Source organism: Megascapheus bottae, chromosome 14 (genome assembly GCF_031878675.1).
Source record: "Megascapheus bottae isolate mThoBot1 chromosome 14, mThoBot2.hap1, whole genome shotgun sequence".
NCBI classification, from domain to species: domain Eukaryota; kingdom Metazoa; phylum Chordata; class Mammalia; order Rodentia; family Geomyidae; genus Megascapheus; species Megascapheus bottae.
Genome location: NC_143522.1, coordinates 12,288,006 through 12,313,530, shown reverse-complemented (window position 1 = coordinate 12,313,530; position 25,525 = coordinate 12,288,006). Strand labels below are relative to the sequence as shown.

The 25,525-nt window shown below is 40.3% G+C and overlaps 1 protein-coding gene across 4 annotated transcripts in view; it reads right to left on the bottom strand.

The window, feature by feature from the left end:
• Ylpm1 (YLP motif containing 1) overlaps nt 1-25,525 on the bottom strand; it is a 69,072-nt gene that overhangs the window by 26,256 nt on the left and 17,291 nt on the right. For 3 of the 4 annotated variants that reach the window (XM_090344486.1, XM_090344483.1, XM_090344485.1), the window contains 4 exons: nt 22,970-23,934; nt 6,141-8,249; nt 3,683-3,800; nt 449-869 (listed from right to left, as the gene is read on the bottom strand). In XM_090344486.1, coding sequence (XP_090200612.1) covers nt 449-869; nt 3,683-3,800; nt 6,141-8,249; nt 22,970-23,934 — 3,613 coding nt within the window. The remainder of the gene's footprint in view (nt 1-448; nt 870-3,682; nt 3,801-6,140; nt 8,250-22,969; nt 23,935-25,525) is intronic. The other variant, XM_090344487.1, reaches the window with a different exon arrangement.

Below are 25,525 nucleotides of genomic sequence, written 5' to 3'. Positions count from 1 at the left end.
GTTAAAGTGCTTGCTTAGCATGCATGAAGACCAGGGTTCAATTCCTCGGTACCACATACATAGAAAAAAGCCGGAAGTGGTGCTGAGGCTCAAGTGGTAAAGCTCTAGCCTTGAGAAAGTCCAAGGACAGTGCTCAGGCCCTGAGCCCACGCCCAGGACTGGCAAAAAAAAAAAAAAATAGAGAAGCTTAAGAAAACAAAAGCTCAAATTAATTACTGTAGAAGCTAGGCATGGTAAGCACATGACTATAATCCTAGCACTCAGGATGCTACGGCAGGAGGATCAGGAGTTCAAGGTCAATCTGTGTTACACAGTGGGAGTTGTAGAGCTGCAGTCCAGCTTAGGCTACAATAGTGAGACCTTATCTTAAAAGCAAGCAAATAACAAAACCTGCATAAAGAACCAATTCCTGCACAATTCTAAATACAAGTTCACTGTTATTACTCACCTCGACCATGGCCATAATCAACTGTCTGCTGCACTGGTGGTGGTTTGGACATTGGTGGCATACCCATAGGCATTGGGCCTGGAGGGGGAATGGAAGGGTGAACAGGTGGAGGTGGTAATACTGAAGCAGATGGAATTGATGCATTCTCTGACTTAAATTCTGAATTTAGTCCTTGTTCATCATTTGTATCCCAGAGTCCATAGAAAGAATCTTCGTCCCAGCGTTCCTGTTCCACAGCTGATGGTGGTGGCTTCATGATTGGAGGAGGCGGCGGCGGCGGAGGAGGTGGTGGCAGAGGTGGAGGTATAGGTACAGGAGGCCTAGTCATAGGAATAGATGATCTTGCTGGTGGAACAGATGGTCTTACAATTGAACCTGGTGGTTTACCCATAGGAAGGGGTGGTCTATAAGACCCTGGAGGCTAAAGAAGAGAGTATATTGCTTAGCAAGCACACTACCACATTGTCACAGATCAGCAGGAATTACAATCTGATTATCAATTCATTAAAACATTAATAAATCAGCCTCAAACTTTAAAACTTTGTGCTTTGAAAAATATCAATAAGCCAGGTAACCAGTAGATTATACTTGTAATCCTACCTATTCAGGAGACTGAGATTTGAGGCTATGGTTCCAAGCCAGCCCAGAACAAAAGTCTGCAAAACTTTGACCTCCAGCTAACCACTAAAGTAGTAAAGTAAAGGTGTGGCTCCAGTGGTAGAAGGGCAGCCTAGAGTGAAAAAACTAAGGGGCAGTCCCAGGCCTCGAGTTAAATGTTCAGTACTAGTAAACAAAGACATCAATGGAAAAATGAAAAGACAAATGATAGAGAAGAAAATATACTCAAATCTTCAACCTAATTTGAGTTCGAGATATATAAATTTCATATTCAATAATATGACATATAATAAAAAAGTATGTAAGGGCAGGGCTGGAAGCATAGCCTATTGGTAGACTGCTCGCCTAGCATGCACGAAGCCCTGAGTTCAATTCCTCAGTACCACACACACAGAAAAAGCTGAAAGTGGTATTGTGGCTCAAGTGGCAGAGTACTAGCCTTGAGCAAAAGTGTCCAAGGACACTGGCAAAAATAAATTAAAAAAAAAATTAGCCACTAAAAAGCAAGAAGTGGAGCTCTGTCAAGCCTCAGTATTAACATCAAAACAAAACAAAGTAAAAACCAGGGGGAAAAATGGCTTTAAGACTATCATTCCTTCCAAGAAGGTACTGTACTCTCTTTTTTTCTCTGACTTTATTTAGAGTCAAATATCTTAGGCCCATCCCAAACATAATTTAGTTTCGGTGGGTGTGGTCCTGCTACACATTTCAGATAAAAACCACCACAGTCTGAGATGGGTGTGGGAAGAAAATGATGGAGGTGAGAAGGAGTAGTGAGAAGATGGTTAACAGATACAGGGAACACACAGCTAGATAGAAGGAATTTCTAATATTCTGACACTGTAGGATAACTATGGTAACAATTTTTTGCGTGTATATGTTATTAGGCTTTGAATTCAGGGCTTACTTTATGCTTTGATAGATGCCATGCCTTCAGGCATAAATGACAACTATTAATGGAATATTTCAAAACGGGGGGGGGGGGAGAGGACGGACTTGAATAGTCTTTGTGTGTACAAGCACATATGCACGCGTGTGCCCTAATACTAGGTCTTGAACTCAGGGTCTGTATGCTGTCCCTTGGCTTTTTCACTCAAGGTGAAAAAGGGACAGCTCCATTTCCAGGTTTTTCTATGTATGTGGTACTGAAGAACTGAACCAGGTCATCATGCATGTTAGGCAAACACTCTACCACTAGGTCAAACTCACTGTTTACTGGGGAGCGATGACTTATGCCTGTAATCCTAGCATATAGATAACTGCATATGGAAAGTAAGGACAGAGCAAAGACATAGAGCTTTCAAATTTTAATGTGATTGGGTCACAGTGAGAAAGAACAACTCAGTATGAGGAATTATCATGAGGCACATTTTGAATACACAGAATTTGACAGCAGATATGTCTACTGATAGAAACTTCGTAGATAAACTGATGTATACAAAGGTCAGGAAATGCAATTTAAAGAGCGTCAACATCATCTCTGTAGTTAGTCACCAATGTCTACAACTTCTCTGAGTGTTATGTTTTAGATTGGCATAGGAAACAACACTAAGAAATGAAGAGTTAATTTGATGAATTGTTTCAATAATGGATTTTTCTCCATTGTGCTATAAATTTAGCTGCAGTGTAATGTTTTTTAAAGCCCATTACTGGCTTAACAGCAAAATAGCAAACAACTAGATAAAGCAAAAGCCGCAAAACAAAACAAGGGGAAAACTTAATCACTCAACCTTTTTTTTTTTTGCCAGTCCTGGGCTTTATCTCAGGGCCTGAGCACTGTCGTTGGGCTTTCCTCACTGCTAGTGCTCTACCACTTGAGCCATAGCACCATTTCCAGCTTTTCTACATATGTGGTACTGAGGAATCGAACCCAGGTCTTCATGCATGCTAGGCAAGCACTCTACCACTAGGCCAAACTCCCAGCCCAATCACTCAACTTTTAACATCAATATCTTTTGCTATTATTTGAACAGTATGGAGGAATTTTTTTTTTTTGGGGGGGGGCAGGGATCATGGAGCTTGAACTAGGCCTGGGCACTGTCCCTGAGCTCTTCAGCTCAAGGCTACCGCTCTACCCTGGGTAGCCTACCCTTGATCCAAGCCCCACTTCCCTTTTCTAGAGGTTAATTGGAGATAAGAGTCTCAGGTCCTTTTCGGCCTGGGCTGGCTTTAAACCTTGACTTGATCCTCAGATCTCAGCCTCCTGAGTAGCTAGGATTACAGGCATGAGCCACTGTGCCCGCCAGGCTGGAGGAATGTTTTGAGATATGATGTCCCATTCCTTACACAAGCTAAAAAGGCTGGAAGCATTGTAGTTAGCCTTATATCTAGCCCTATGACGATGGAAAATAAAGAGTATTTGCACAAAAAATTAATAGAAAAAAACCCGTAAACATGAAGCCATGTAGAGGTCAGTTACAACTTATCAAAACCTGAGGCAAAAGAGCATTTTGCCACACTTGGACCTACTTTAAGAAGCTCAAAGCAAAATTGCTGTAAGCTTTTACTTTAAAAAAAATTACATTTTTACAGTGATAATTTAGTTACTATCACTGTAAAAAAAAGATCCAGTAACAAAGAAAACATTTCAATTTCTGAATACACTTTTTCCCATACCGGATACATCCCTGGTCTTGACGTATTCGGCAATCTGGAGTCCTGAGGTGGTAGATGGTCAGCCAACTGTAGCTCAGACCCAAAGTCTTTCAGCTTCTGAAGTTGTTCTTTCTGTTCCCTGTAAACAAATGACACTGCCATTGTACGTAAATCCTGTTTATACCATCCCTAAATGACTACAATTGATACCAAACTTAAAGAGACTAAAATCTTTGTCCTAAAACCTTCTGCAGTAACAACAGAGCATGTCTAAAGTAACGATCTCTTGCTTTTGAATAGCTAACATCAGTCATCAAGACTATAAATAATTATAAACTATTGGTGCTGTTCAAGGACAGTTTCTACAACCTGCCTCAGCAGTTTATTCTAATATATTATCTACTTGTTTTTGTTTCACCCAATCAAAAGTTCTCTTGCCATTAAAAAAAAAAAAAATATATATATATATGTATATGTTTGAGTCCCATTACAAAATGGTGGCCTGTAAGTAAAACATACTTTAAGAAGACTTTTTTCATTTGGCCTTCACATATTTTTTAAAAACCTGAATAATCTGCTATTATTTGCAAAGTAAATATTTCACAAATAAATTTCAAACTTTAAAGAGCTTGGAAACACTGAGCCTATATACCCACACACTGAGCAGAGTAATGATTTCAGTCTACCATAACCCTCCCACATTCCAGTGAGTTTTTTCTATACGGCCCACTTTCACTTAGTTGTCACCTGTCTGGCTCTTGTGGTCTTTTTTGTTCATGATTTCTGCTAGTGAAAATAATTTTCAGTCTATACCTTTAAAACCAAGATTTCATAATCCTGAATATTAATTACATAATAACCTTTTGGTTTTATCCTAGTTAATTCTTTTTATTTTCCTTTACAATGTTTGCCTTAAACATATCCAACATCCACCCCAACTACTCTGGCCAACTGCTCTTTTACAATTTTATTCTAAGGGTTTTCTTGTTTGTTTTTACAGTATAGTAACCCAAATAGACACAGAATACAAAAAGATTATTTTCTGCTTCATTAAATATTCCTTGACTATATAGATACAACATAACCTACTAGCATTCAACCACTCTATTATCCATCACTACAGTTTAATTTTATGTTGCCTAAAAAGAGCTTAAAAAATGAAAATGAAGAAGCAGCTTTTATTCAGTATTACTATGCAATAGTGGATGAAAAAAGCAAATTTTTACAAAGGAAAGGAAAGAAACTTTGGTAGTTTAGTAACACCAATTAGTTATTCTGGGTCTGCTACTTAATAGCCAAGTGAGTCTTTTTTTAGCATCATTTGTTAAGTGGGAACTATACACTTATTTTTACAGGCCTTTTGACATAAGGACTTGAGATAGATGATTCAGACTGATTATTAACATTGGATTAGTCAATAGCAAAGTACCTAGCATGGATCCCAGCATGTGAATTAAAGTTACCTATAATTTAAAGATGGATAGGCAAATATTTTATGGCATGCTTTCACATAGTCTTCACGAGTTATCTGGGAAAAATAGAAGCCTTAGACACCTTATGACCTAATTAATCAGAGGAAACGATTTCACTGCCTGGATTTTCATTTTCCTACAGTAATCTTGCCACATTATATTTTCTTTTTTAGTATTAACTTTTCAGATATAAATTTAACTGGTGTGATACGCAAATGACCGATATTTTAAAAATGAATCAAACACAATGTATTAGAATCTATCAAACACACTAATCATTATTATCTTAAGCTTACATTTTGACTCCTAAATTCCTCCTTCATGATATAGTTGGTTTAAGGATTAAATGAGTTATTCAATACTGTACAGAACACTTAGTACAATTCCTTGAACAGTTATGCATGCAATAAACATTAGCTGTGTTATTTCTACTACATGGTAAGCATTACATAGATACCTATACATAGGTGATTGAGGAGATCCAAATTCAGTCTCACAAAGAAAACATACTAGTTAGTGAAAGATAAAGCATCTCGAAAAGGAAGTATTGACAGACAAATATGATGACATTTCCAGGTACACCATTCTTCAAAAGAGAAAAACAAAGCACTTTCCAATTACAGTAAAAGTTAGTGACTATGAAGTCTACCAGCTCTACAATGAACTGACCAACTGCAAAATGAAGTTATACATGAGCCCTGTGAAATCCAGTCCTAAAAAGCCGAAGCTTATAACACTTTGAACCATGCACAGGCAAGGCATGCCAAGAACACATCTACAAAGGCCAAGAATTGCAATCAATTTGCACATCTCAGAGAATCATAATTAACACAGTTCCTTCTCATCCTAACTCTAAAACAGCACAGAATGACCAGAAATATAAAATTGAATGTGATTTTTTAAAAATGAAGTAAAATTATTCCATTCAAATATATCACATCATTAAAAAAAAAAAAAAGAGCAGTCTCGTTTGGACTAAAAGAAATGATCTTAAGGAGTGAACTTACCGAAGCATTTTCAGTTCTTGTGCAGCTTTCAATATGATTTCGTGCTGCCTCTGACTGAGAACCATTACCCCTCCAAGGCCTTGGTCAGAGTCTAAGTTTGCATCGGACCCCATCATTTCAGAGGAATGATGTGAGGAGGGCATGTGTTCCGCCATGGGGGAATGTCTATCCACATCAGATGGGTACCATCTGTCTGACAACCGTTCTCTTTCCCAGTCCATTCTTTCAGGAACATAATCTCGCTTTTCCCGCCATGTATCTCCTCTTTCTGGATACTCTCGAATCCTCAACTCACCCCTATCACGGAAATCTCGGTCATACCCATGGTCTCGATTTCTTTCTTCTCTCCATCTATCATCCCGATATCTATCCAAAGGTGGAAGAGGTGGGAGGGGTGGTAAAGGCGGAAGAGATGGAATATCCCGTTCACGAAATTGTGATTCTTGTTCATCCAGTGGTCTCCCATAATCTCTGTCCCACTCATTATCCAAATTTCTATCATACATCTCCATGGGTCTTCCAATTCGATCCACATCCCTGTCCATGTCCCTATCCATTTGGTTACTATAGTCCTCATCCATATCCTGATCTCTCTCCCAATCATCCCACCAGGGACCTCGCCTATCTCCATCATGAGACCTAGATGGGGGAGCTGAGAACCTGTCATCTCTGCTACATGGATCTACCACATCATCTTGATAGTCACGTTCACACTCTCTCCAGTATCTCTCTCTATCCCAGTCATCAAGTCTATCTCTTTCCATCGGAGGATTTCTACCATCTAATGGGAACTCCTCATGCCCTCGTTCCTCTCCATGATTCCAAGGAGCCCGAGCTGGCTCATCTCGGTGATATGGATATATTTTCTCCCCTCCATCTCCTGGTTCTTGTCTGAATGGACCTCTGTCACGACTAAAATCTGTTCTTCCCTGTCCCTTTTCCCTACTTCCAGGCCCCCGGGGGAGTCCCCTCTCTCTGCTCCCAGCTCTTCTGGGTAGTACTCTTTCCCTACTTCCAGCCCTTCGAGGAGGTCCTCTCTCCTGACTGCTAGCCCTCCGAGGTGGTCCTCTTTCCCGACTGCCATCTCCACCTCTATCCTGGCTGCCTTGTAGACCACCTGGCACTTTCTCCCGACTGCTTCCCGGTCTCACTAACCCTCTGTCCCGGCTTCCTTCTCCTCTGCTCATCTTCTCTCGGCTGTCCTCTCTTCTACCCATCATTTTATCACGAAAGTCTTCTTGCTTGATCAACCCAGGGCCTCGACTGATTGCCTGGCCACGACCTCTGTTTACTAGTCCTTTCTCCCGGTTGTCCTCCATTCTGTTTGGACCAGGACCTCGGCTGCTTCTATTGCCTTCTAATCTACTACCTCTATTATCTGGCTGAGGCAGCCCTTTATCTTGGTTGTTTTCTGAATGGGCCAGGTCAATACTCAAAGGTTTAAAATCATTATCTGCAGTTAATGATGATGATGTTGCTACCGCTGCTCCTCCCTCCATGCCCCCTGCTTTTGAGGGAAAAGTAGATTGAGTAGGTACAAGTTTATTTGCAAGGGGTATAGGCTGAGTAACAGCTTGGGCTTTGTCCATTTGAGTCTCCAAACTTTGAGAATTCTGGTCCCAGTTAGAGGGCTCTATGGACCCTTCCGAGACTTCGCTTTTAGGTGGCTCTTGTTGAGAGTCGCTTAGATTCTCATTTGACTGAGCCGCCTTGGCATCCTTTACATCTGCAGCAATGGAAAATGCAGCTGATTGCATTTTAAAATTCTTCTGCTGGTTACTACTGGTGTCTGCTAATGGTTCTTTGTTTCGTGAAAGAGGCTCTGCTTGTGACTTAGGTTGCTGCTGATGTTGCTGTCCAAAAGTTGGTTTGGGGCCTTTCCACTGTGGTCCACTCTGTCGAGGACTTAGGGATGTATTGGGGGTAATATAAAATTGAGATGCTGGCCCCCGGGGAATCATTCCCCATTTGCTTTTAGTGCCCTCGGTTGGGTGACCTTCATATCTGGGTCTTGGCCCATCGGGGCGATTTCCTTCAAAACGAGGCCCTTTGGGTCTCGGTCCTTCACACCTTGACCCTAAATCCTCAAATCTTCGAGGACCATCAAATCTACAAGTAAAACAAAAGATATTACTCAAGACAGTAAAGCAGAAAAAAATTCTCCATGTAAGAATATTTAAGGCACTCTTGCCTTAGAATTTGTTTATTACAATGACTCTTGCAGTCATTAAACAAATCCGTGTCATCTATTTCTTAGAACAGCATGTTAAGGCGGCAGTGCTCGGAGGTCTTAGGACTAGCTTTGGAAGTCACATCAGCATTATCTAATCCACTTAAATACAGCTCATGCAGCAAGTCACTCATCTACAGAATTGTTAAAAAGCAATTATAAATATCATGCCTTTGGTATACAGAAAACCCACTCATTTTAGATGAAAAAAATTAACAAAATCCATAACTATGAGTATTTTTAGAATTAACCTATAACTAAAAACTAAGCATGAAACAATTAGCAAGAAAGTACAAGGTAACTGTAAATATTGAAGGGCTAGCACTGAGATCTTTAGAATGCAGCCAATTTTTAGGACAGTGCTCTGACATTTAAAAAAATTTGGACAGAGACGTTTTTGCTATGGACCCAACTCATTCACTGAAGAAATATTTAGTGTATATTTCCCCTATCACACTACATTAACATTTATACCACTATTAGACACTTTTACATATAAAGTAATATCTACCAGACACACATATAGTGCTAAATAAATATGATCAGATGGAGAGAATATAAATGCAAGTAAGGCACAACAATAAAGTACAAGAGAAAAGAGTGGTCAACCAGGTGAGAAGAGCAGTGTCCAAAAAAGGCTATATACAATCAATAAGTGATGCTTCAATTGAGTTTTGAGATTGACAAATTCTTTGAGATTGAGCTGCTGGAATGTGTTACAAATAAGGAAGGAAAATGACAGATCTCAAGTTAAGGAAATATGAGGAAAAGTGTAGCAAAGTACATTCCAGTACAGCATGTCTACAATCACAAATAGCTTAGTATAGTTTACTTAAGCCAAGGGGAAAGAAAGCCAAGGCTTCAAGTTATGACATAAGGCAAAGAAAGCTGGGCATTATTAGTATGCCTACAATCATATCATCTTGGAAAAACAAGATTGGGATGATTGTAGTTCAAGGCCAACCTATGCTAAAAAGATCCTAAAACTCTTTCTCAACCAATAGCTGGGCACAGTGGTGTGTGTCTGTTATTTGAGCTCCATGGCAGGCAGAAATTAAGTATGTCAAAGTTCTAGACCAACCCAACTATGGTCATGAAACTCAATCTCAACAGAAGCAGTTGGATGTGCCAGTCATCCCAGTTGTGGCAGGAAGTGAAATGGGATTATCACAGTCCAGGATCATGCCTGGTTAAGAACCAAACGTTCTTTCACCGGCAATGACACTGTGGCTCAAAGGGTAGGGCAGTAGCCTTGAGCTGAAGAGTTCAGGGATAGTGCCTAGACCCAGAGTTCAACCCCATGACCTTTAAAAAAACAAAAACAACAAAACAAAACAACAACAACAACAAAAAAACTAATGCATGAAATGACACAAAGGCCAGCTGCTGGTGTCTCAAACCTATAATCCTAACTACTCAGGAGGTTGAGATCTGAGGATTGATGTTCAGAGTAAGCCAGGGCAGACAAAATGAAACATTATCATTTCCAATCAACCAGCAAAAATCTGGGAGTGGCATGGCCCAAGTGGTAGAGGGTCAAACCACATGTGAGCAATCCACATGAGGCTCTTTCTTCAAGTCGAAGTCCCAGTCCAAAAGAGAGGAGGGAGATGGGAGGTGTGGCTCAGAAGTACAGAACCTGCCTAGCCAAGAGAAAGAAGGAAGGGAGGAAGAGAGAGAGAGAGAGAGAGAAGAGAGAGAGAGAGAGAGAGAGAGAGAGAGAGAGAGAGAGAGAGAGAGAGAGAGAGAGAGAGAGAGAGGGAGGGAGGGAGGGAAAGAGAGAGAGAGAGAGAGGCGCCAAGGAGCAGTCAACCATCAATGTTCAAAAGATCTGCCTTTTGTAGCCAAAACTACTAGAGACTGGCTACACAAGACATACAATACCATTATCCTTTTTTCTACATAATAGAACATCTCTATTTTTAGCTAGACACAATAATTTCCATATTGCAGATTGTTCCTCACTTTCTTCTGTGGATGAAACTTGAGAGTCAAGTTCTGGCTAATGGGCTGAGAGTGAGCATGTTTCACACATCCCTCTGGGTTGCTCTTGTAAAGGGACACCTCTTTACCTTTTTCTTTTCCATGCTGGCTTTGACACAGGGTGAAGCTCCCTGGGGCATATAAACAAAGGCAATATACTAAGAGATGGAGAGATAACCAGTCAGAAGGAGCTTGGGTTGTTGATCCATCATATAAATCCTGAGAGAGAATAAACTTCTAACTTGTTGAAGCCATATGCCTTTGGAGCACTGTTACATTAATTCAGCCAGTTAAAAAGTCTGAAATTAGGGCCGGGAGTTTGGCCTAGTGGTTAAAGTGCTTGCCTAGCATGCACGAAGACCTGGGTTCGATTCCTTGGTACCACATACATAGAAAAAAGCCGGAAGTGGTGCTGAGGCTCGAGCGGTAGAGCTCTAGCCTTGAGAAAGTCCAAGGACAGTGCTCAGGCCCTGAGCTCAAGCCCAGGACTGGCAAAAAAAAAAAAAAAAAAAAAAGTCTGAAATTACTATATAAGAAGCTAGGGCCACTAAATTATGATACACCTTTTAAAAGTTTTCTTTAAAAGAAAAATAACATATAGATATGTATATATAAAGATATATATACCAAACCTAGAGCTAACTTCATATTAAGTAGAGGAAACAGAAATCATTTCCCCTAAGGTTAAGAATGAGACAGATGTGTACATGCTATTCTTACTTGATATGCTACTAGAATTCTGAGCCACACCAATAAGGTAAGTGAAAGAAATAAAAAAGATTCCAAACAGAAAAGGAAGAAGTCAAATTAACCCTATTTGCAAATAATACTATCTTCGATCCTACAGATCCCACCAAAATAAGTGATCTGATCAATACCTTTTAAAACGTAGCAAGCAGTAATTAAAAGCAACACTCAAGCAGAGTAACGTGGCTCACACCTATAATCCTAGCTCCTCAGGAGGCTGAGATCTGAGGATCACAGTTCAAAGCCAGCCCAGGCACTAAAAAGTCTGAGAGATGCTTATCTCCAATTAGCCACCAGAAAACTGAAAGCTGTAGCTCAAGGGGTAGGGTGGTAGCCTTGAGCTGGGACAATGCCCAGGCCCAGAGTTCAAGTCCCATGACTGACCAGAAAAAAAAAATTAGGGGATGGGGGCAAGGAAAGAGGGACAAAAACATGAAAAGGGCATCAATATTTGAGAAGTAATACACCCACTACCTGACAAAAGTAACTGTAACCCTTCTATGTATTACCCCCACAAATTAAAAAAAAAAAAATGAGGATAACAATTCCATTCACAACAGCCTAAAAAAACTTTAGCATATCTATGTATTAAGTCAATCAAGCAAGCAAAAGACCCCAACAAAGAAAACTATGCAACCTTAAAGAGCTAGGCACCAGTGGCTCATACTTATAATGTTAAGTTACTCAGGAATCTAAAACCCAGAGGATTGAAGTTCAAAGCCAGTCCAGGCTGAAAAGACCACTAAAACTCTATCTCCAATTAACTAGCAAAATGCTAGGATGGAGCTGTAGTTCAAGTCATAGAGTACCAGCCATGATTAAGCAAGCTAAGTCAATTTGAGCCCCCCAAGGTCAAGCCCTGTTACTAGAAACACAAAACAAACAAAAGAATCCACTACCTTTTATAAAGAAACTGAAGATAACATAAGACTAAAAGGTCTTCCTTGTTTATGGATTGGCAAAGTCAGTACCATACTTCCATATACTACCATACTCTTGGCCATACTGCCAAGAATAATCTACAGGTTCAAAGCCATACAAACCACTGAAGTTCAAATGTCATTCTTCATAGAAGTACAAAAATGCATATAGAAGTCAGGCACGGTGGCTCAGCTGTAATCCTAGCTACTCAGGAGGCTGAGATCTAAGGATCAAGGTTCAAAGTCAGCACAGGCTCTAAAGACCGTGAGACTCATCTCCAATTAACCTCCAGAAAAGAGTAAGTGGGGCTGTGGCTCCAAGGATAGAGTGGTAGGCTTGAGCTGAAGAGCTCAGGGTCAATGCCCAAGTCAAGCTAACAAATATTTCAGAAACAAATACTTTAGATATGTAATTTATGATGGAGACACTGAAAAGACACTGCCTTTTTCAATAACCAGCCAAACTGGGGAAAATAATGAACTTGGATCAATTCTATATGAACATTATAAAAGAAAGGGCTAAAGAAATAAAAGGTAGAAAATAATGGATGTATTTATGGCCATTTAGACAAGATCCAAAGAAGCACTAGTAATAAAGAAAAAGATTTACAAACTGGATTATTGAAACCAAGAATTTTTACCACCAACCTATTTGTTCACTGAGATTTGGATCCAATTATAGGTTTTATTGTTGTCGTTAAACAGCTCTAACTATGTAAAGAAACTATTTCAAGACATTTTTTCTTTGCAGACCTACCCACAAAGATAAAATTTAATTTTTAAAAACTAGAACAAAATGTAGTCTGTAATCCTAGCTACTCAGGAGCCTGAGATCTGAGGACTGAGGTTCAAAGCCAGGCCAAGCACTAAAGCTCATGAGACTCATCTCCAATTAGCCACCAGAAACCCAGAAGTGGTGCTGTGGCTCCAGGGGTAGGGTGGTAGCCTTGAGTTGAAGAGCTCAGGGACAGTACCCAGACCCAGAGTTCAAGTCTCAAGACAGACCAAAAAAAAAAAAAAAAAATAGAACAAAATACATGTCATCTTGTAATTATCATTTGCGATCATTGGATTCTTTCATAAATCTAAGATAAATAACGATATCATAATGATTTTCCTGCATTTTGAAACATTATGTGATTTCCTTATCCTACGACCCACAGTAGTCAATTCTTTCAGAGAAAATGGTTTCAAAATTATTAGAATTTAAAGACAAATACAAGCAAGATAATCTGGATCATGACTAAAATCCAGGTCCTCCATAGGCAGAGATCATAGTCTGAAGCCTATCTAGCAAAATGTCCAATTATTCCGTGAAAAGTAACTAAAGCAAAAAGGGCTCTACCTATGTGCATGATTCAAATGGAAGAGTGCTTACCTATCAAGTCTAAGGCTAAGTTCAAATCCTAGTATTGCCCCTTCAAAACATACACACACACCACCACCACCACCACCACCACCACCAACAACAACAACAAAACAGAGAAATGCAGTCTGAAGTATTGTAGGCCCTAAAAATGTCAAATTTATCATACAAATGAAATGTCCATTTATGAGTATGAGTCCTCAGATGATAATATCCTCAAAATCATGATTCTATGAGTAAATACTTTTTAAGATTAAAAGTAGGCCGGGGACTAGTGGTTCACACCTGTTAATCCTAGCTATTCAGAAGGCTGAGATCTGAGGATCCCAGTTCAAAGCCAAACTGGACAGGGGAGTTTATGAGACTCTTATCTCCAATTAACCACCAGAAAACTGGAAGTGGCACCGTGGCTCCAAGTGGCAGAGCACTAGCCTTGAGCTGAGGAGCTTAGGGACAGTGCTCAGGCCTAGAGTTCAAGCCACACAACTGACCAAAAAAAAGGTAATGTAGTATTGTTACTACTTAGTTACTAAACAGGAAGGACTTCATTTCATTACATATTCTATGAGAAGACCCTATACCATTTAGATTTGCTAAAAGAATATATGACAATTATCATCTTTTGAGATTGTTGTGATAAATCTTATGTGATACAAGAATTTATTCTATTAAAATATTTATTAAAATCTCCAATCTGATTTTCACTGTCCTTTACACTTTTAAGTTCTAAGTTCATGCTTTCAAACCTGTGTAAACATGGACCCCAGAAAGATTGGTGAAGCCCATAAAAAGTGACGACATACAGCTTGGGCGTGGTGGCTCACACACCTGTAATCCTAACTACTCAGGAGATTGAGATCTGAGGATTGCGGATCAAGGTCAGCTCGACCAAGATAGTCCCAGGAGATTCTTATCTCCAATTAACCACCAGAAAACTGGAAATGGTGATGTTGCTCAAGGGGTAAGGTGGGAGCCTTGAGCTGAGGAGCTCAGGGAGAGCACTCAGGCCCAGAGTTCAAGTGCTATGTCCAACAAGTACTTTTCTTGTGTGTGTGCTAATCTTGTGGCTTGAACTCAGAGTTGGCCATTATTCCTGAGCAACTTTTGCTAGCTCTCTACCATTTGAGCCACAGCCCCACTTCTGGCTTTTTCTGTGATTAATTAATGATAAGCGTCCCTCCAACTTTTGTGCTGGGCTGGCTTGGAATGGTGATTTTAACTTCCTTAGTAGTTAAGGTTATATGCCTATTCAATTTCAATATTTTAAACAACGCAGTATACTCATACAATAGAATGTAACATAGGAAATGAAAAAAAACCTATTGCAATGAACACTATATGGGTGAATCTCACAACATCAAGTCAAGTGAAAAATGCCACACTCAAAAAGTATATACAGTATGATTCTACTCAATACATACAATATGTCTGAAAAAAATTAAGCATACACATTCATATGCACATCTCATATATATAAAGCATAAAAAACACACAAAGCAGTATTTTTCATAATAATCAAATAAGACTAATGCCATCACTATTAGGATGAATTAAAAGATTATATTTGTACAATGAAATATTGTGCAAACAGGAAAGGACTATTACACACAGCATGGATGAATCTCACAAATATGTCCAATGAAAGATGCTACCAAGAAGTATGTACAGTATGAGGCTTAAAAATAGGCAATGCAAGGTGTAAAATATAACTATAATGATTGTTAGGGAGAAAAATGACTGAGGTTAGGCACTGGTGACTCAGGCATTTAAATCCTAGCTACTCAGGAGTTGGAGATCTAAGGATCCTAATTCAAAGCCAGCCCGGGGCAATAAATTCCTAATCTCCAATAAATTATTCAGAAAAAGCTGGAAGTGGCTCTGTGGCTTGAGGGTTAGGACATTAGCCTTCAGCAAAAGAATCTCAGAACAGTGCTCAGGCCCTGAGTTCAAGCTCCAGGATCACCATCAAAAAGAACAAAGGGGGGCCAGGAGTTTGGCCTAGTGGCAGAGTGCTTGCCTAGCATGCACAAAGACCCGGGTTCAATTCCTTGGAACCACATACACAGAAAAAAGCTGGAAGTGGTGCTGAGGCTCAAGTGGTAGAGCTCTAGCCTTGAGAAAGTCCAAGGACAGTGCTCAGGCCCTGAGCTCAAGCCCAGGACTGGAAAAAAAAAAAAAAAAAAAAAAGAACTGAGGGACTTCTCAAATACTAGCAATTTCTCCCCTTCTGCCCTCTCCCAGACAGTGTGTGTGTGTGTGTGTGTGTGTGTGTGTGTGTGTCCCCCATACATAACATTTCCTTTTTTGTTGTGTGTGTGCCAGTCCTGGGGCTTGAACTCAGGGCCTGGGCACTGTCCTTGGGCTTTCACAAGACCAGTACTCTACCAACTGAACTACAGCACCATTTCTAGCTTTTTCCCACATATGTGGCACTGAGGAATAGAACCCAGGGCTCTGTGCATGCTAGGCGAGCACTCTACCACTAGGACACCCACACTCTTGGCCTCTATCCTTTAGCTTTTTCGCTCAAGGCTGACCCTCTACATCTTGAACGACAGTTCCACTTCTGATTTCTTGCTGGTTAATTGAAGATTAAGAGTTTCACAAACTTTCCTGCCCGGGCTGGCTATGAATTGCAATCCTCAAATGTCAGCCTCAAGAGTAGCTAGGATTATAGGCGTGAGCCACTGGCAACCAGCTTAATTTCTTGACCCGAGTAATTATAACATGACTGTGTATGCTTTGAGAAAATTAATGGGCTGTACACTTATGACCATGCATTTTTCTGTCGGTTACTTCGCAATGGAAGTTTCATTATTGAAAAATAAAGGGTTCTAGGAAACCAAGTCCTGCGGATACAATCTATTATTGAAGCAATCATAGTCTTTTTGAAGCATCAGTGCAAATGATTCATGACACATACATTCACAGTTTCAAAAGCTACCCCAGAGCTCAATGATGCAATATGCTATTTACATTTGATGACTTTTGGCTTGACTCTTGGAAATCTTTCGTTGTTTGGAAAGTAGCTTATATTTTACAAAGCTTCAAAGCAATTAACTACCCTTTAACTTTAACAGCATATTACTGATATTAATTTGTGTTCTCTATTGTTTTTTTCTAATCCAAGATGGAGACTCGAACTCAGTACATGATGCCTTTACTTGTTGACTGGCGTTCTGCCAACTAACCCATGTGTCCAATCACTCAATTTTTATTTTTCTACCCAGTTTTTTTTCCTTAATGGCAGCATACCATATCCAGTATGCATATATAACAAAATCTGAATTGAACCAATAAAAGAAATTCATGATTCCTTCATAGTATAAATTATGCTTGCCTCATATTTTCATTCACTATCCAGTTTTTCCCAGTGATATTTTTTTTTTTTTTTGCCAGTCCTGGGCTTGAGCTCAGGGTCTAAGCACTGTCCTTGGACTGTCTCAAGGCTAGAGCTCTACCAGTTGAGCCTCAGCACCACTTCCGGCTTTTTTTTTTTGTATGTATGTGGTACCAAGGAATCGAACCCAGGTCTTTGTGCATGCTACGCAAACACTTTAACCACTAGGCCAAACTCCTGGCTCCTCCCAGTGATTTTTTTATCTTTTATTTTTGCCAGTCCCGGGGACTGAACTCATGGCCTGACCACTGTCCTTGGGCTTTCTTCAAGGCTAATGCTCTACTACTTGAGCCACAGCACCACTTCCTGCTTTTCTATGTATGTGGTACCAGAGAATCAAACCTGAGTTTTCATGCTAGGCAAACACTCTATCACTAGGCCAAACTCCTGCCACCCCCCCTCCCCCGCCCGAATTAAAAAGAACTATGGAGGCCTTATAGTCATTGTATTCTTTAAGGCTTCAATAAGCAAAAGAAAGATATGTTACAGAAATGGCAATGAAATAAATACAATAGAAACATGAAACAGGATCCTATTCAAAAACCCATCTGAGTCGCAACTGAAAGCAGGAGTGGTGGCAAATGCCTGAACCTCTAGCACCTGGGGTCTGAGGCAGAAGGACTGACTCCGCTTATAAACCTAGGTACCCAGGAGGCTGAGACCTGAGGATCGAGGTTCAAAGCCAACCCGGGCACTAAAGTCCATGAGACTCATCTCCAATTAACCACCAGAAAACTGGAAGTAACACTGTGGCTCCAGGGGTAGGACGGTAGCCTTGAGCGGAAGAGCTCAGGAATAAAGCCCAGGCCTAGAGTTTAAGTCCCATGACTGACCAAAAAAAAAAAAAAAAAAAGATCCAAGACTGTACTGGGGGCACTACCTAGTAGTAGAGTGCATGCATGAAGACCCAGGTTTGATTCCTCAGTACCACATACATAGGAAAAGCCAGAAGTGGTGCTGTGGCTCAAGTGGTAGGTTTCTAACCTTGAGAGAAAAAACAAACAAAAAAAAAAACCCCAATGACAGTGCCCAGGCTCTGAGCTCAAGCCTAGGAAAAAAAAAGATTCAAGACTGATCTACACAAGAAATCCTGTCACAGGATAAAAAGAAAAGCAGGAAAAAAAAAATTTGCAGTTTAAAAAGAAAACTCAAATAAAACTAGAACGGTAAGGAATATTCACCACTGTTTGGGAGTTTGGCCCAGTGGTAGAGTGCTTGCCTAGCATGCACGAAGACCCAGGTTCAATTCCTCGGTACCACATACATAGGAAAAAGCTGGAATTGGTGCTGAGGCTCAAGTGGTAGAGCTCTAGTCTTGAGAAAGTCCAAGGACAGTGCTCAGGCCCTGAGCTCAAGCCCAGGACTGGCAAAAAAAAAAAAAAAAGAAAAGAAAAGAAAAGTAAAAGAAAAAAAGAAATATTCACCAGAAGCCGCTCACGCCTGTAATCTTAGCTACTCAGGAGGCTGAGATCTGAGGATCACAGTTCAAAGCCAGGAGATTCCTATCTCCAGTTAACCACTAGAAAACCAGATTGGAGCCGTGGCTCCAAAGGTAGGGTGGTAGCCTTGAGCTGAAGAGCTCAGGAACAGGGCCCAGGCCCAGAGTTCAAGTCCCATAATCAACAACAACAACAACAACAACAACAACAACAAACATATTCACCAGGATCCCAACAGACTAAGCCTAATTAGATTAAAAAAAGGTTAAGTGTGAAGTCTTAGTTAAAGAAGATAAAAGAATGACTATACAACTTTCAGGATGTTTTGTTTTGTTTTTGTGGTGATAGTTGGGATTTGACCAGGGGCCTGGGTGCCGTTACTTAGTATTTACCCACAAGGCTATCACTTCACCACTTGAGACACACTCCACTTCTCTGGTTAATTGGAAAGAAAGTCTCACAGGCTTACCTGGATAGGTAAGATTACAGGAGTGAGCCAACAATGCCCAGCTTGATGTGTGTATTTTTAAGTGGCATTTCTAATGTGAATTTTTCATATTTGCTATCTTTTACTATCAAAACCCTTTCTTCCCCCCACTAGATCTTGAACTGAGCCTAGGAATGATCCTTTCCCTTTTTCTGCTCAAGACTGGTACTCTACCACTTGAACCGTACCTCTAGGTGGTTAATTGGAGATAAAAGTTTCTCAAATTGTTGCCTTAACGGGCTCCAAATTGTGATCCTCAGATCTTAGCCTCCTGGATAGAGTACTGGCGTGCTCTACTGGCATCCACCTCTTGTATTTATTATTATTTCAAAATATAGTATTAGTAATTCTGGGAAACAAACCCAGAACTTTGCCCCAGCTGGGTTTGAATTGTGATTCTCAGGATCCGTCTCCTCAGTAGCTAGGATTACAAGCATGAGTTACTAGCACCCAGCTAAACAAGTTTAGAATGAAAATGATAGCTTAATAATAGCTAATGTGAAAAAGACCTAGAACCCAAATTGAGGCTTAGTACAAGAGTCAGCATAGAGAGTGCAAAAAACAATAAAAAACAAAACAAAAAAGGAGAAGGAACAAGGCACTTGTGGCTACATCTGTAATCTTAGCTACTGAGGGGGCTGAAATTTGAGGATCACAGTTGAAAGGCAGGACAAAGAAAGTCCATGAGATGATTATCTTCATTAAACATCAAAAAGCTGGAAGAGGGGCTAGTAGTTTGGTCTAGTGGTAGAGTGCTTGCCTACCATGCACAAAGTCCTGTGGTTCAATTCTTTAGTTACCTAAGACACAGAAAAAGCCACAAGTGGTGTTATGGCTCAATTGGTAGAGCACTAGCCTTGAGAAAGCTAGCTCAAGGACAGTGCCTAGGCCCTGAGTTAAAACAAAACAAAACAAAACAACAACAACAACAAAAACTGGAAGAGGAGCTTTGGCTCAAGTAGTAAAGTGTTATTAGCCTTCAGCTAAAAAATTCAGGCACAGTGCCCAGGCCTTGATTTCAGGCTCCAAGACTAGCACAAAAAATAAGGAATAAAACCCAAAAAGGAATTTGTTAAACTAGGTAAGCACAGTATTTGTAATGAGCTGAGAATAGGCTCACAGTCCTCTGAACCTGAATAAGTGTAACAAACCACTGGCCCCTTAAAGAATAGTGAGAAGGAGAGCAGGAGAGCAGAACCAATGATAATGTGAAAATAAACAAATACATGTAACTGGCAGAGCAGTGAGAGTAAAGAGTTCAAACCACAGTGATGCCAGAAAAGGGGTGAGGGTACAAATGCCTTCTAGCAAATTAGTCTCCAGATCTTAACGGCAAGGTTCAACCATTAAATAAGATTCAAATCAGAAAATGAGACACACTACAAATGTAATTGTAGCTCTAGCACGAATTAGCAGTATGGCATTAAACAGTGCTTAAGTAGTGCTTTTGCTTTGTGGATCTTGTCGATTAAGTTCCACATGGGTATAAATTTGTTGCATTCTCCTAGCCACATGAGGATCCTAACTGAACAACTTATCTGTCCTCTCAGCTCGAGTCTGTAAAGGGGTAAATGTGAAATAACCTGCTGATGGTTCAGAAGACTCCCTAGAGACAATGATGTAGTTCTGATTCTTACAAAGCTTATTAATACACAAAGGAATTAATTACACTTTCTCTTAGCTTTGACTTAGGATGGTTTGTAGCACGCTGAATTTAGAATTTTTTACTTGGGGAACAAGTTTCCTGGCCACCCTAGCCAGGAAAGTCTATGGATTCTTATCTCTGATCAACCACCAAAAAGGTCAGAAGTGACACTATGGTTCAAGTAGCAGAACTCTAGCCTTCTATGTTTGTTCATTTGTTTTCCCCCAGAGCCAAGGACTGAACTCAGAGCCTTGCACTTACTAGGCAAGTGCTCTTCCACTGAGTTAAAATCCCAAACCCTAGAGCTTTAGCCTTGAACAAAAAAAACTCAAGGTCAGTGCCTAGGATGAGTTCAAGCCCCGGGACAGGCACCAAAAAGCAGTAATAATAAGTAAGTTCAAAATGATACAGCTCCACTAATACAGAGATGAAAAATTAAGTACACATGAGAAAAAAAGCAAGTGATAAGCAATAGTTAGAATGACCTTATGTTTATGACATGTTTTTAATCCGTCAACAATACAGTTAAACCTTTTTTCTATACTTTTCTATTATGTTTGTATTTTTTCTAAATAATATGTATTTCTATTACAATTTTAAATTAAGAAAAACGCTGATTGATTTTTTTTTCTATAGGAACAGCCATTTAGATCACCCCAGGAGAAAAATATATTCTTACAAACTTGGAAATTCAACACATTTTTGTTTACCTTCTTTTTTTTTTTTTTTTTTTTAAGACAAGATCTTTTTTTTTTTTTTTGTCAGTCCTGGGCCTGAGCTCAGTGCCTGAGCACTGTCCTTGGACTTTCTCAAGGCTAGAACTCTACCACTTGAGCCTCAGCACCACTTCCGGCTTTTTTCTATGTATGTGGTACCGAGGAATCAAACCCGGGTCTTCATGCATGCTAGGCAAGCACTTTAACCACTAGGCCAAACTCCCGGCCCCTAGACAAGATCTTGTTATATAGCCCAAGCAGGCTGCGAACTTGTATTCCTCCTGTCTCAACCTCTTAGTTGTTGGGATTGCAGGAATATACCACTATCCCCAGCTGAATTTTAACTTTTTAAAAAGTTAAACAAAACAAAACAGCTGGGTACTGGTGGCTAATACCAGTAATCCTAGCTACTCAGGAGGCTAAGATCTAAGGAATGCAGCTAGAAGCCAGCCTTGGAAGAAAAGTACTGGAAGACTTTTATCTCCAATTAAGTAACAGGTCTGGCAAAAAAAAAAAAAGGATGAAGTATGTATGTGTGTATACGTATAATATATAATATTATATGTATTATATATATATTGTACGTATACACACACACAGACACCGAAATACATGGTTTATATATACACCATACTTTTTTTTTTTTTTTTTTGCCAGTCCTGGGGCTTGAACTCAGGGCCTGTGCCCTGTCCTTGGACAATTTTTGCTCAAGGCTAGTGCTCTGCCACTTGAGCCACAGTGCCACTTCTGGTCTTTTCTGTGAATGTGGTACTGAGAAATCAAACCCAGGGCTTCATGCGTGCCAGGTAAACACTCTACCACTAGGCTACATTCCCGGCCCACTTCATATTTTTAACATACACACACACACACAGACACACCATATAAATATGTAAATATATATATATATATTTATATGGTGTGTCTGTGTGTGTGTGTGTGTGTGTGTGTATTTGCTGAATAATTTTTTTTGTAGGTCATGGGACTTGAACTCTGGGCGTGGGCTCTGTCCTTGAGCACTTCAGCTCAAGGCTACCACTCTACCCCAGGAGCCACAGTCCCACTTCTCCTTTTCTAGTAGTTTTTGGAGATAAGAGTCTCCCAGACTTTAGTGCCTGGGCTGGCTTTGAACCTTGATCCTTAGATCTCAGCCTCCTGAGTAGCTAGGATTATAGGCGTGAGCCACTGTGCCCGGCTCTAAATAATTTTTTTAAGGTTCTACTTAATAGACAAGCATGATACATTTCTGTAATCCCAACACTCAGGAGGCAGGAGGACTGAGGTCACCGTGAAATATAAGTTCCAAGCCACCTATGCTACATTATCTTTATACTATTCTAACAAACAGTATTTGACAATCCAACTATTTGTCAAATCAGTGAAAAGCAAAAAAGATAACTAGGTTCTTGGGTTGTAGAGTTTTGGTGGGCAATGTTGGTATTTGAACTCAGGATAAGCACTCTACCACTTGAGCCATATCTTCAGTCCTTGTATGCTTTAGTTTTTTTTTGGATAGGGTCTCATCTAAAGTCTGATCTGATCCTCCTACTAATGCTTCTGAGAAGCTGGGCTTCCCAGATATGTAATTCATATCCCAGCTTAGATAAATAAGTTTAAAGAAATTATTTCTAAAGCTGAGAAGTCAATACCCCAAAACACTACATCTGTAATGAACTGTAATGTCTATACCACAAAGAAATGGGCACATGTTATCTTTTCCAGATTATGTGATGTCAAACCAGCAAACATAACTAATGCTATTAAGTATAAGCCAGAATATACAAATTACAAAAATGCATAAATGAATGTTTGATTCCTTCAAAACCTATGCAACTTAAGTTACAATAGCCAAACAAATAAAAAAACAACCAAAACCCCTCCAAAAAACAGACCTACCTTGGGCCTCTTGGACCTTCCAAGTAACTACTTCTAGGAGGATCTGGAAGCAGGCCACCTGACCTCACTGGCATGTCCTTGGCTGTAGTGATTGCCTGAGAAGAGTCCCCAAGTCCTTGCTCAGAGGAGAATGAACTGTATGGCAAAGTAGACTTGCTGAGAGGAAGTTTAGAATTCAGTTGTTCTGATTGCAGTGGAGGGTGATAAGTTGATGGTGGGCCTGAACCAAAAGACACAGGCGTGGGAAGCAGTGCTGGTCTAGGTTTCTCCGGAACTTGTGAGTTCTGAGAACCGGAAGCTGGTGGAATTGGGGCTGTTGGTAACTGAGGAGGCATTCCTGGTGGAACTCCAGGGGGAGGAATTCCTGGAGGAGGTGTGGCTGAAGATAACGGTGGGAGGGGCAGGACAGGTGGAGGTGCCCCTGAAGAGAGAGATGGGGGAAGGACTGGTGGAGGCCCTGTAGAAGAAAGGGAAGGTAGGGGAAGGACTGGAGGTGGCCCTGCTGAGGAGAGAGATGGAGGCATCACTGGTGGAGGAACAGAGGTTGGTAGAGAAGGTGGCATTACAGGTGGAGGCATGCCAGGTGGTGGCACAGTAGCAGGTAGGGCAGGGGGCATCACTGGTGGTGGTAATGATGGAGGCAATACTGGAGGGGGCATTGTCGGTAAAGGTGGGGGTATCTGAGAATATGGAACAAAAGGAGGTGGCATTGACATATTTCCCATATACTGGTTCTTCATATTCTGAAATGAATTGACTTTCTCTTGTAGGTAGTTATGAGTGGCTTTCATATGTCCCTGCCACGTTTTCCACTGTTTTTCATATTCCTGAAGTTGATCTTTATGAGGATAGGAATGGAGCTGCTCCTCCCACAGCTGAAACTCTCGCTCCCATTCTTGGTAGAGATGCTGAAACTGTTGCTGCTGCATCTCGTGATGCCGCAGCTGCACATCTACAGACATGGTCTACAAATAGAGGAATAAAAATTAGTTCAAGGCATTCATATAAGAACCAGTAGTAAGTTAAAATATTAATGAATTGATGGTATCTGAAACCCTGGGAAATTACAACAATAAAGACTTTGAGAGACCAGAAAATAAGCTTGTTGTCTTCTTAGTGATGCACACTTTTCTTTCTGCCTTCCTTATGAAGTTGAAAACATCACCCAAACATAGAAACAAATAGCCACTTCAACAAGCATTTCCCAAGCTCTTTTTAAATTATTAAGAATTATTTTTAAAACCTGAAAAATAATATACTGTTATAGATCAAAAGACACCAAGATTCTATGACTCTATAGACTTAATGTTTTATTTCATAAATTAATATGTATCTATGATATACAAACCCTTAGCCTAATTTTGATTATGTTCTAAAAACTAAGTGCCAGTGATTGTATATAGATTCCCTTCTTGAACACTTGTTTGTTGAACATGTCATTTGAAATATGATGTAAAAATCAGTGTTAATAAATTCTTTAATAAAAAAAAGGGGGGGCCGGGAGTTTGGCCTAATGGTGGAGTGCTTGCCTAGCATGCACAAAGACCCGGGTTCGATTCCTTGGTACCACATACTTAGAAAAAGCCAGAAGTGGTGCTGAGGCTCAAGTGGTAGAGTTCTAACCTTGAGAAAATCCAAGGACAGTCCTCAGGCCCTGAGCTTAAGCCCAGGACTAGCAAAAAAAAAAAAAAAAAAAAAAAAGACACAAGATTATACTCCAGAGGTACAAGACAAATCCAAGATGCTTTATTTTTTGTTGTAGTGGGGCTTAAACTCTGAGCACAGGCCCTGGACTTGAGCCACACTGCCAATTCTGGTTTTCTGGTGGCTAACTGGAGATAAAGAGTCTCAAGGGCTTTAGTGCCTGGGCTGGCTTTGAACTGTGATCCTCAGATTTAAGCCCCCTGAATAGCTAGGATTACTGGTGTGACGACAGGCACCCGGCTTTGCTTTATCATTATGGTATATTTTCCTAGGTTTTCTGTGATTATTGCTTTTGGCCTTTTTTGGTAGATTATTTATCCACTTGTTACCATATTTGGTTTTTACGCAAAACACAAATTAACTTGTGCTTTTTGTCTGGAGTGGAGCTTCAACTCAGGACCTGTCTCCGAGCTCTTTTGCTCAAGAATAGTGCACTACCACTTGAACCACAGTGCCACTTTTTTGGTGGTTAATTGGAAATAAGAGTCTTACAGACTTTCCTGCCTGGGCTATCTTTGAACTATGATCCTGAGATCTCAGCCTCCTGAATAGCTAGGATTACAGGTGTGAACCACCAGACCAGGCACTAAAGCCTGCTCTGCTTCTTAAATCCATTAATAAAATAGCAAGTAATATCTGGCCCATATTGACATGATCTGGAGACTGCACTCTACCTACCCTTCCCCAAGACTGTACTACACTCAATCTTCTCCAAGCCCCAGGTAATGTGTTACCTACTTGAGCATCCCCTGGGAAACACTGTCATACTTGGTATCTTTAGTTACTCATAGTCAACTCTCAGGAATAATGTATTCTTTATATAGTCTTAGGATGACTACCCAATTTGTCAGT